This window comes from Dermacentor silvarum, chromosome 3, assembly GCF_013339745.2.
Source record: "Dermacentor silvarum isolate Dsil-2018 chromosome 3, BIME_Dsil_1.4, whole genome shotgun sequence".
NCBI lineage: Eukaryota > Metazoa > Arthropoda > Arachnida > Ixodida > Ixodidae > Dermacentor > Dermacentor silvarum.
This window is the reverse complement of record NC_051156.1, coordinates 40,500,855-40,514,035: the sequence shown is the minus strand read 5'-3', so window position 1 is coordinate 40,514,035 and position 13,181 is coordinate 40,500,855. Positions and strand designations below refer to the sequence as shown.

Genomic DNA, 13,181 nt, shown 5'->3' with positions numbered 1-13,181 from the left:
AGAAGAGTCTCGAAAGGCAAGGTCGGTTCACGGCCATATAGAAGGTAAAAGGGCGAATAACCAGCTGTGTCGTGGCGCGAGGAATTGTACGCAAACGTGACAAATGGTAAAGCAGTGTCCCAGTCGCGATGATCGGAGGAAACATACATCGCGAGCATGTCAGTTATTGTCCGGTTCAGGCGTTCAGTAAGACCGTTAGTTTGAGGATGGTAGGCTGTAGTAAGCTTGTGTTTAGTAGCACAGGATCGAAGTAAGTCGTCGATGACTTTGGCAAGAAAGTATCGCCCGCGATCGGTGAGAAGTTGACGAGGTGCGCCGTGGTGTAAGATAACGTCGTGAAGCAAGAAGTCAGCGACGTCTGTAGCGCAACTGGTGGGAAGGGCTCTGGTAATGGCATAGCGGGTGGTATAGTCCGTAGCGACGGCAATCCACTTATTTCCGTCGTTTGATATAGGGAATGGTCCGAGAAGATCAACGCCAACGCGAAAAAAAGGGTCGGTCGGTATATCCAGAGGCTGCAGCAGACCAGCGCGATGTACAGCAGGTCGTTTTCGGCGTTGACACGACTCACACGCGGCTACATAGCGACGGACGGAGCGGTTGAGACGGGGCCAGAAAAATCGTCGCCGAATTCGGTCATAGGTCCGAGAGACGCCAAGGTGTCCAGCAGTGGGAACGTCGTGCAGTTGCTGGAGTACAGTCTGCTGAAGATGAGACGGAATGACGATTAGCAGCTCGGGCCCGTCTGGGTGCATGTTGCGGCGATACAGGGTGTCATTTTGTAGTACGAACATGTGAAGGGATGGGTCAGACGGGTCAGAGAGCAGGCGCTCGATAAGCTGCCGTAACGATTCATCGCGTCGCTGTTCAGCCCCTATGTCTTTCAAGGCGGAAAGCGAGAGGACGCAGATCGGTGCGGCATCCACTAAATCGTTCGGTGCATCGACGGGGTGACGAGACAGGCAGTCGGCGTCCTGATGTAAACGACCCGACTTGTAGACTACAGTGTATGTGTATTCCTGAAGGCGAAGGGCCCAGCGACCGAGGCGTCCGGTGGGATCCTTGAGGGAAGAAAGCCAACAAAGGGCGTGGTGATCGGTTATAACCGTAAATGGTCGACCATATATGTAAGGTCGGAACTTGCCCACAGCCCAAACGAGGGCGAGACATTCCCGCTCAGTAATCGAATAATTGCGCTCAGACGGGGAGAGGAGGCGGCTGGCGTAGGCGATAACGCGGTTGTGCCCCCGTTGGTGTTGGGCTAAAATTGCGCCGATGCCGTATCCACTGGCGTCAGTGCGAATTTCTGTCGGAGCAGAAGCGTCAAAATGGGCGAGAACAGGTGGTGTGGTGAGTAGCGTGATGAGGCGCGAGAAAGAAGTCGCTTGTTCAGAGCCCCAGCAGAAAGCAACATCTTTCTTGAGGAGGTCAGTCAGGGGACGAGCAACATGCGCGAAATTTTGCACAAACCGACGGAAGTAAGAACAAAGACCGATGAAGCTGCGAACATCTTTGGCAGAGGTCGGTACAGGGAAATTCTGCACTGCACGAACTTTAGCGGGATCGGGGCGAATGCCTGACGAATCGACGAGATGTCCGAGCATGGTTATTTGGCGGTGACCGAAGTGGCACTTGGACGAGTTGAGCTGCAGGCCAGCGGCGCGAAAAACGGAAAGCACAGATGAAAGTCGTTCAAGATGGGTCGCAAAAGTTGGAGAGAATACGATGACGTCATCCAAGTAACACAAACAGATGGACCATTTCAATCCACGCAAGAGCATGTCCATCACACGTTCAAAGGTCGCCGGGGCATTGCACAAGCCGAAAGGCATTACCCTAAACTGATAGAGGCCGTCAGGTGTAACGAATGCGGTCTTCTCACGGTCCATTTCATCCACGGCAATTTGCCAATATCCGGAGCGAAGGTCTATTGATGAAAAATAAGTGGCACCGTGAAGACAGTCCAGAGCATCGTCGATCCGTGGAAGCGGGTATACATCTTTCTTGGTGATCTGGTTTAGATGACGATAGTCCACGCAGAATCGCCAGCTGTTGTCCTTCTTTTTGACGAGCACAACAGGGGAAGCCCACGGACTGGAAGAGTGTTCAATAATCCCTTTGGCAAGCATTTTGTCAACTTCGCTCTGGATAACTTGTCGCTCAGAGGGCGACACCCGGTATGGGCGTCGGCGAACAGGTGCCGCATCGCCGGTATTTATACGATGCTTCACAACCGTAGTTTGACCCAAAGAGCGATCGTTCAGGTCGAAAATGTCGGCGAAGGACTCGAGGAGGTTATGGAGCTCTGCGGCGGATTGGGGGTCGAGGTCCGGCGCAATCATCTTTGCAATGTCGTCGGCCGGGGCAGATGCAGAAGGCGCAGAACGAGCACTGGTCGAAGATGTAGCAAGAGATAGTGCTGAAATATAGCACTCGCGGGACGGTGACAACGTGGCAAGTGACATCCCTCGAGGAAGTACCTGAGGGCACTGGCCGAAATTGAGGATGGGAAGACAGGTCTGATTGGCCGCTACAGAAATGACGGTGTGTGGGAAGGAGACATTGTGGGAAAGCAGGACTGAAGTCGCGGGAGTGAGGACATAGTCTCCGTCTGGAACAGGTGGAGAGGCGAAAACGGTGATGCAGGTTGCTGCTTGGGGAAGAAGACGAATAAAATCCGCAGAACAAAGCTGAGTTGGGGCTTGAGCAGGAAGGTCAATGGAAAGGGGTAGGTCAAGTTGGACAACACCGGCTGAACAGTCAATGAGAGCAGAATGGGTGGTCAAAAAGTCGAGGCCGAGGATCACATCGTGGGGGCAGCGTTCGAGCACACTAAACAAAACGGACGTGTGGCGTCCGGCGACACTGACACGTGCAGCACACATTCCGAGCACAGCCGGAGTTCCACCGTCGGCGACCTGTAGCAGTCGAGTCGGAGCAGGAGTAAGGACTTTCTTCAGGCGCGTCCAAAGGCAGCACTCATGATGGAAACTTGCGCTCCAGTGTCGATGAGTGCTGTAACAGGCAAACCATCCACATCCACGTCCAAAAGGTTCCGATCAGTAGGCAGGGTCAACAGAGGAATTTCAGGCCGGGGTGCTAGAGCAGCGTCACCTCCCAGGGCTGCCCCAGTCAGTTTCCCGTCGGAGAGCGGCGACGGTAAGCAGGGGACGGGGAACGACGCAGCTGGGGTGAACGGGAGCGGCTACTGTGCGGCGATGATGAGCGGTTAGGCGCAGTGACTCGGGCGTTGTCAGGTGCATCTTCGAACTCGGTGGGGGGCGCAGGCGGACGAGGATTCAGTGGGGAGCGGCGGTAGGCGGGAAAGCTTGGTCGAGAGAGGGCCGGCCAGGAACTTCGGCAATGGCGAGAGATGTGGCCCACACGTCCACAATAGAAGCAGATGGGTCGGTCATCATGTGTGCGCCATTCGGCCGGGTTGCGATAGCTCGGGTAAGGACCGCTCTGGTTCCGGTAAACAGGGGCAGAGGCAGCAGACGAAGCGAAGTCAGGACGGTTGGCGGAGCAGATGGATTGCAGACCCACATTGGAAAGTTCTTGGCGAACGACCGATTGTATGAGGGACACGAGCGGCCGCGAATCGTCAAAGCACTGCGTCACTTGTGTGGCAGGCGACGCTGCTTCAATTTCTCGCCGGACTATACGTACGACGTTCTCGGAGGGAGTGGGCTCACGCGGAAGACAAAGGTCTTCACACGTCGAGGAAGCAGCGGTGTTGGGTAGGCGCGTGAACTGCTGAACTATGCGGCGACTTTTCGCTTCTTCAAAGCGGCGACATTCGTTAATGATCTCATTGACTGTGTTGATGTTCTTATACACGAGAAGGTTAAACGCGTCGTCCGCTATGCCTTTTAAAACGTGACTGACCTTGTCTGCCTCTGTCATGTTCTTATCCACCTTGCGGCAAAGAGCCAAAACGTCCTGGATGTACGCCACGTAAGATTCAGTGGACGTCTGTGCACGGGTCCCAAGGTCCTTCTGAGCAGCACGTTGGCGGCCGATGGGCTTGCCGAACAAATCACGAAGCTTCTGTTTGCATTGCTCCCAACTGGTAATCTCTTCTTCATGTGTCTCGAACCAGACTCGTGCCGTTTTTGTGAGGTAGTATATTACGTTGGCCAGCATAAGCGTGTTATCCCACCTGTTGCTGGCGCAGACCCGTTCGTAATTTGCCAACCAGTCATCGACGTCAACGTTGTCAATCCCAGAAAACATGCCAGGGTCGCGGAGCTGGGTTAGGATGACCGTCGGTGGCGTCGACGGGGCCGCGGTTGAAGACTCCCCTTCGGATGACATGGCAGCCAGGTTACGTCCGCTCCGTCTTGCGCAAGTGAGTACCCCGCACCTCCACCAATAATGTTACGGGAAGGAAGAAACGTACTGGTTTTACAGACGGGTTTTAATGGCTACGCAGAGAAGCGAAAACCCAGAATCTTCTTTGTCGTCTCCCAGGGCACCAACCATGTCTTCTTCTTTCCACCTTACGCACTGTGACAATATTTTAAACCTGCACAATGACCATGACGTTTGGCAGGGCACTGCCAAACACTTGCGCCGAATGGAAAGCCATTTCTGGACTGTTGTTTGTACCATACACAACGTCTCATCCTGTCGTGCTGGTTTGCTCCGGTATGTCTTTGCCCTCAGGAGCCACATCGGGCGTTATATTGCAAGGCGCTGCCCTTTGTGTTTTCCTACATATTTTCCCTCCCGATTTCTTTCTTGTAATTTTAGCGATCAATCTTCACGTTTTTTGTATTTATCATTTGCATCCAAGTTACCATTTCGTTCTGAGCAAGTCTACTTTGCAAGCAAAATCCAATCTGCGGTTTCTGGATTACATCTTCTTTTTGGTTATTCATTTGATGTCTTCGATGGGAACTGCACACCGTCATTGAACTATGAACTGTTTGAAGAACGATGAAGAACGATGAACGATGAATATTCATGATCTATTGAATATTGAACGATGAACGATAGAACGATGAAGAAGGATGAACTATTTGCGCACTTGAAGATTGAAGAAGCATCCTTTGCTAACAAAACAAAATGTAATTTAAGGATATTTACCGCTCTTTAAACCGGTCTCATTTATAGCGATATTTCTTTACTGTTTTAAATATATTTTTCTATTAAATTCCATGGCTTTCAAAGTGTTCAAAACTTACGGTGTTAAGTTATTTACATCGCGTTAAAGCACGTTACGTAAGATGCAAAGAAAGGTACACATTACCTGTCATCTTCGGCTTCTTCTTTCAGCTGTGAAGCACGCTCAAAAATAATTTTCATAGGGCTAGTATCTGGGTTTTGTGTCTGCAATAGAAAACATAAAGTGGTGTTATTATTCTTTGTGAAGGAATCTTCCCGAATTGTATAATGGTTATTTATATCATCTAGCTTCTAATAAACCAGGAAACGGGCAGATATATTAAGACCGAAAAAATGCAATAGATGGTCACTATTGCACGCTAACGCATTCGTCATCACCTGAAAACCGAATGCGACTTTTAGAAACAAAGAACGCATTTATGAACAGTTCTATCTTCATGCAGGTGTAATCATTCTGTGAGTGTTTTTACGCCTAATTGAGCTTACATCGCAAAAAGAGGTGAGACGTGTTTTTTTAGTGACACAACCGACATTCAATTTGCAACCAATTGGGGTCTGCCGCAGTATGGGATATGTTGCATAAAGTGAGTTGTTTTGCTAAAAGGTCCATTGATGTGCAGACTGGAACTGGAATTATTTACGCTCACAGGTTCTGCCATCATATGAGATATTACAGCGAAGCAACCTCTATTCTAGACACCAGGATTCCTAAAGAAAATTAATACATGGATTTGTTACTTCATTATTCGTTGCAGTTTTCTAGCGGGAGTGGTCTAGAGGCGTCACAAGTTGCCGAGGTTTAGTTTAATGCTCCGACCAGTTTCCCCCCCCCCCCTCCAACCAAATATCGCACCATCTGACATATGTGAATACAATACGGTTTTTCAACGCCGTCATTGGCTAGGGACAAAGTGGTACTTTTTTCACTATAGCGACGTCTGTTACATCAAATTTTATGCTAAAGTTTTCTGGTAGACTTCTTTTAAAAACCACTTTCTTATCCGGCATATGAATTATGTTCAACAATGTGTGAGGGCGTGTTGTGCCTTCTGCAACGAAATTTTTTCTAAATTATTTATTCACGAGAAAAATGTAGCAACACCAGAGGGGGCTTCTTTAAGAACAAACTATATCGGCGCACCAATCCTTTGGAGAAGATTGGTGACATTATTGGGATTAACACTATTTCTTATTACGTGTGTGTACCTTCCAAAGATTTGCTTTATATGTAATCATAGTTATCGTAATTATCGAATGCCGTGCTATATCCCTACGCCATCCGTGAATCACCGTATCTCCTGGCCACATCAAGAGACGCACGACGTGACAATCTTCCTACGAAACGAGCGCCGAATGATACAAAGAGACAGTAGCTCGCGCTGTAATCACTGCGCCACAGTTGAAACTCCGTAGCCACCACGGCTATCCCTAGTATCCCGGATGCATATTCGTTGCTATGGCTACCCATTAGCCATCAGTGCTTGACGCGACAGGGTAGGTTGCGGTTGGGGCGCTATTGCTTCATATTATTTAAGGCTACCTACCCCTGGTTTCATACGCCTGGCTCATCGATTCTGCGGTACCAGCCATGAATGGCAAGTCAAGGTGGTAAAATGAATTTCTGCATTTTATGATGAGTCACCATAATCACGGAGTGATTAAGTATCTAATCATTAACGCGAAAGCCTTTGGTATCTATGTTGGCGGTGCCTTTGGCGGTCACCTTGCAGTGAGCTTGGGAAAACTGCCCCGTGACGAAAAATGGCTGACGACGCAAAGAGTAAAAACAAGTCTAAAGATGCCCGGATTGATGCCACGTTTCTCAGGGAGGTTCCTGTAAACAAATAAAATTAGTGGTTTGAAAAGAAAATCTGGTAAATTTTCTATATTTTCTGGTATATTTTTCTATTAAATTCTATGGCTTTCAAAGTGTTCAAAACTTACGGTGTTAAGTTATTTACATCGCGTTAAAGCACGTAAATTGGTGGGTGGAAATCAAGCCCGGGCCTCCACGTTGGGAGACGAGCGCACTTCCCTGAAGCCATGGCTGCTCCACGATTGTGGTTTACTCAAGATGTGCCTAGTGTGTGCCTGATTGCACACGTCACATGGTCACAGAGACGTGCTCGTGTCACTGATCCCGCGTTCGTCGTCCTCGTCTTTGCCAGGGTTCTCAAATGAAATTATTACACGAATTCCTGTTACTTCCATATTGGTTTCAGTTTGCTAGTACATTATCTTAATCAACATGCTCTAAGTGGGCTAGAGGCAACACAATTTGCTGAGGTTTAGTTAAATGCTCCGTCCAGTTGCCCCCAATCAAATAGGGCACCAGCTGGCCAATGTGACTACAATACAAATTTTCCACGCAGTCACTGGTTACGTACAATGCGGTACTTTTTTTACCATAGCAAAATTTCCTCAATAAAATTATATGCTAAAGTGTTCAGGTTTCCTGTTTAACTCCTGTTTAAAAAAGCCTGCCAGCTGGGGAAGGTATGGTGGTTTTCATCGAGACGTTCTTTAATAAAAAAGGAATTGGATGGCTAGTGTGAATTCCCTGCACAAGTTAAATAAATATTGGTTGCGAGCTTTACTAGAAAGAAAAATATTTCGCAATCGCTGCAGAAACTTCGCACGTCACTCCTCCCGACAAACCCTGTAGTGCCTTCTACAAAGTGATCTTGAGGTAAGCAAAGCGAATACTTGAGGTAAGCAGAACGCTTAATTTACCCTAAGGTTAGGTTTTGTGGTCTATTCCTTGCCATAACTTCACAAAAACGGCAAAAATAAGTCACGTACACAAATGTGTAGACCACGCGTGAAAGGGGATAATGAGACGTATACTGACGCGCGACCTTCTCTGTCGCTTTCCTATAAACACCCTGCAGCATCTGGCGGCACCGCTTCCAAGCCTACGTTTTAAGGATGGTCGATCAATTAATTTATTCGAATAACGAATAATCGTTCATCGTTTTAGCCTTTAATCGATTAATCGCTTTTGATGCAGGGTTTTTCATCGATTATTCGAATAATTGAAATTTTTGCCGGGCAGTTTGAACAAGGCTGAAACGCAGTTAACTGCTTTTGTAGGGCCCTGTTTTAATGCTTGAGAGGTGGAACCAAGTTTGAAGCACAAGTGTATAAACGTTTGATAAAGGTAATCTTTACCTTGTTAAAGACTAACTATAGTTGGCACTAGTGGCTTTTGACAAGATAAACAATACGCGCACATAGATAAACAAACAATGGCACATAGTCCTGAAGGAAAAAATTCATCTACCCTTCCACTCCGTGAAGATGGTTAACCGGCGAAGCTGAAACGTGCGCCCCCGGTATTTATCACTGGGTTAATCCCAAGGATTCATTAAAGTATTTCTCAATTATGAGGTTACACACACATTCGGCTACGATATAGAGAACGTCACTGACGGTACGCCCTCAGTTCGCCGGTGACCGTTGCGTTTGATGTTTCGAGTTTGCTCTGCGGCGTGATTAGCAGCACTCGCCCGCCACTGTCGCTTGCGATTGTTCGAAATTCAATTGCTTCAAAAAATAAATATGTTGGTCACGTAAGACAATGAATGACTCATACCCCCCAATGGCTCATAGCGCCATAAACGCGGCCTCCCCATTACGACGACAGAAGAAAAGTGAAATTCTACGTTGGAATGATTAGCGGCTACGCAGCCAGCTATGGAAGCAGACGACGACGGGAAGCGCTAGGCTCGGCATAACTTTGGAATCGGAAGGACAGCCGACTGTCGCTCTACCCCAGCCGCACAGACACTGCTCGTGGACCACCATTCCAGTACGATTTCAAAATTCTCGTTCCACTCCTGTCGAACTATGGAAAACGATTAATCGAACACGCCTAATCGATTAAGTCGATTAAAGGAAAGGTGGACATCGATGAAGGTTAATCGTTTTCCGGGATGCTTTTAATCGATTTTCGTTTCCGAAATGCATGGTGCGCCGGTGCGCCGGTGCGTCGGTGCATGCCAACGCTAAGAAACTGCTCAGGTCTCCGCCGGGCTCGTCATTTTCTTCTAGACACGCTGGCCATCTATCCAGGGGCGCTGCCGAGTTCTTTCTTCGTTCCTTTCTTTCCTTCTTTCATTCTTTATATCTTTCTTGTCCCTGGCTCGTAGCCGCATATCCCTGGCGCATACAAGCATATTCAATGCGGGTAGTGTAGTGTGTGTAACAGTGCAACCGCCACGCTAACTCACGTGTTGTTGGATTGTAAACTGAATCCAGAAGAGGCAGCGGCCTACCCAGGCACACTGCCAACGGACATTGCCAGTGCCGTAACGGCTCAGGACTCAGAGCAACAACTACAGGCGGTCCAGCGGATCGTGACAGCTCTCGCTCGCCAAACGCGCAGGGACGCACCCGACGGGACCCAGGGGCGACAGCCTCGTGGAGAAGGTTGGGTCCCCGGCGTAAGCGACGAGACGCAACTTGATGACTGCACATATATAGTCGGGTAGCAAGAGGGCCCTGCGTGGCACCCTGCTACCTCCGCCGGTGCTTTAATAAAGTTCATTTCTCGCTCTCTCTCTCTCTCTCTCTCTCTCTCTCAATGCGGGTGTGCATCAAACGTGATTTTATTATCGTAAATCGCGACGTAACGGACGAGCATGTAATTTTATTGATGTCATGAACCCCCCCCCCCCCCCCCCCGCCGACACTTGCGAGGCAATACAAGCTTCGCTTGAGCGCTAGAACGTCTGCGCGCAGCCGGCCTTTTGTTATCTCGATTTTTTCAAGCGAAGCTTGTATTGCCTCACTCGGGTCGGCGTCGGTGTTGTTGGTGCTATCTATCAAGAAAGGGGTTAGGCAAGGAGATACAATCTCTTTTCTTGTGGAGAACCAAGGTAGTGGCGGAATCTTTGTAGATATTTGCCAAGATATTCACGTATGGCCCAGTCGAAAAATGCCCCATCCCGTGTTTGGTGTTTACGCCAGAGCGGTTTTGCAGACACGGGTTCCGGCGTGTCTGGCGTAACCCGGCCGGTCTAGTGTGTCTGATGTAACCCGAACGGTCTGGTGTGACCTGGTGTGCATATTTGTAAATCTTTAAACACATAGTATCATTTGTAGAAAAAAATATTTTATTATTCCTAATCATCATGGCTTTAGAAAAGGATTATCTACGACTACTGAACTTATTGACACAATCCACGACTTAGCTCTTCCAATGGACCAATGCAGTCAAACCGACATAATATTCCTAGACCAATTCAAAGCGTTGGATCAGGTTTCCCATCCTAAGTTAGTTCAGAAACTTACCCTGGGTGATAACAACGTCACCGAGTGGATAAGAAGAGACCTTGCAGCTCGACGACAACAAGTATGTTACAAGGACTTCGGATTGCGGCAATGTGCTATCTGGCGTGTCACAAAGTGCCGTTTTAGCTCCTATCCTATTTCTTCTTTTTATCAATGATTTACACATCAATACTAATGCCGCGGTAAGAATGTTTGCAGATGACTGCATTATCTACAAGGAAATAACCTGCCGTCAAGACTAGATAACAGTGCACTTGAAAATATAACAATGGTGCCAAATGTGGCAGATGGTGATTAACCAAGAAAAAAACTGGTTGTATGACAGTGCCGAATAAAAGAGCGCCCATGAACTACCCACATTATTTACAAGGACAGATGTTAAAGAAAGCACAGTATAAATATTTGGGCGTCATAATTTCATTAGATCTTAAATGGGGGAAGCAGGTAACATATTGCTAATAAAGCACTGGCAGTTCTGCACTCGTTAAAAGGTTTGCTAAGATCCGCATCAATAGATACTAAACGCTTAGCGTACCTGTCACTCGTTCGCTCAATACTGGATTATGGAATAGTATGTTGGTTTCCCTTCTGTAAACAGTACATAGCAAAATTGGAGAGCGTACAAAGTGAAGCGATCAGATTTATTTTTTAATAAGTATCGCTGTCTTGACTCCCCTACAAAACTAATAAGGAAAGCCGTAATAATAAGCGAATCGAGTCCGACTACTTAGCCTTAAGTTTCTTTTCCTTCTTAATGGTAGTATGAAAATCAATTCGAGTAACTAATTACTACAGACAGATATACGTAGCTCCCGAACAAAACACACCAAGCACTGAAGAGAATACACATTTCACACCAACATATTCAGGTACTCCTTTTTTCCACATGCAGTCCGTGAATAGAACATTTTGCCTGATGCCGATGTCACCTGCCCATCAATCGAAGCTTTTACCGCCAAGGTATCAAATAATGCTTTGTAGCTACGATCTGGACGCCGGCGCATTGCGTCGTACAATGTTTCACTTCTCAGTTGCTTGTTTTCTGCCCTGATATATATATATATATATTGCTTCTCATGACTCCGCCAGTAGCTGCTGAGTCTTATCTCTTACGTAATAAATATCCAATATATTTACACTTTCTTTGTGCTACTTGCGTGTGGTGAACCTTCCAACATGGCGTTCACTACCTTTCCCCCTCCTTTTACAGCACTCGTATACAGAATATAGAGTGCATATGTACTGTCATGTTCACCTAAATTTATTTATGTCCACGCCTACTTGAACTGTGTTCTCTTGAATATGTATCCTGCCCCTTTCCTGCAACAGCCTCAAATGTAAGGCTAGCAGTGTGTTGAAGAAAAAAAAATCGATACTGTGCTGGTGAATCTTCGTTAAAGCGACAGCGAAGAGCGGTAGATCCCGAGTACCGCGACCTTTACAGGCAACGCTCTTGTCTGAGTGATCGCAAGCGCCGAGAAAGTGATCCTGGCTGCCGCTTCATGCGTATCTTCCACCGTCAAACCTACCAGTCCATGGGTGGCGCGAACGGCCAATTTCAGCGAGAGTTCTTGAACACCTAGCTTGGTCACGGCTGCCGCGTCTGCGATCGGCTGTGATTCGGCGTCAACCTGTCTACTCTGAACTCGGTTCCAGACTTTGAGAAGCGCAATGTCGCCGTGCAAATGTTGCGCGAAGCGTTTCCCGCCGAAAACGACCCCGGAGATATGAAGGTTTGCAAAGACTTTGGCACAATATAGCATTACATAGCAAAAAACCGGTAAAATCTTAGTATAACGTAGCAACAAATAGCAAAACACGATAAAATCTTGGCATAACATAGTAATACGTAGCAAAGACTTAGTAACTTATTAACTTCGTAAACCTTAGTCCACCCCCAGCCGCGCTGTTTCTTCCGCCTTGCACCACTAGTGCAAGCTGCCCTTTTTTTTTTTTTTTTTTCTTCCAGGGGCGCTCACTTGCCCGCGAGGAGTTCATAACTCTAAGGACCACTCAGCGGCGTTCAATTGGGCTTTTTTTTTCGCATTCACAACTCAGATAAAGTACTTAGGTGTCCACTGTACTTTCTTTTTAGCACGGATATTTTGACTGTTCCGCTATACACGCCTGATATTGGGTGAAGCCCGTGCGAGGACAAACATGCAATAAGTTGTACTCGCTTACCGACATCTACAATAACGGGGTGTATGTGTGTGTCCTTCGAAAGTTCGAACTGATGTCCAGAGATGCGCCTCTAATGCACCACATAAGTACTGCACCATAAGAATGTTTGTAATGGTGTCCGTGGTCACCAATACGACCGATACTAACGCACGCATCGACCTAAACTTACCGCAAAGTTGTGTTTATAGCTGTTTAATGCTATTAGAGATAGTGGTAGATGCAACCTGTGCCTTGCTGTGCCGCATCAATGTTGGTCCTTACCCGTAAATCGTCCGACGATATTTTTTTGGGATAGAAAAATGTCAAGGTTTCCAGTCCATGGGTAAACTGGAATAAAAACAAAACAAAATAGCAGCTCATAAATAACAGCAGAATACTCAAGATCCCGATAACCCAATATGAATATATTCGAGTGAGTGCTCAGCAGTGAGGAGTTTTAAAAGACAGCTTTCACTTGGGAGGTCGTATGTAAACATACGAAAACTTGGCTTTTTTTTTCGGCCTTCACTGCAACTGATGATGATGTGTCCTGTTGTTTTCAAAAAGAGAAAAGCCATTATCTGGAGATTTTT

General features: G+C 47.3%; 1 protein-coding gene across 1 annotated transcript in view; it reads right to left on the bottom strand.

Annotated features, from left to right (window-relative positions):
- LOC119443797 (uncharacterized) overlaps positions 1-13,181 on the bottom strand; it is a 454,815-nt gene that overhangs the window by 81,521 nt on the left and 360,113 nt on the right. Inside the window, exons 13-14 of the mRNA XM_037708465.2 lie at positions 12,871-12,936; positions 5,255-5,334 (exon numbers count right to left, since the gene is read on the bottom strand). Of these exons, the coding sequence (XP_037564393.2) occupies positions 5,255-5,334; positions 12,871-12,936 (146 nt within the window). The remainder of the gene's footprint in view (positions 1-5,254; positions 5,335-12,870; positions 12,937-13,181) is intronic.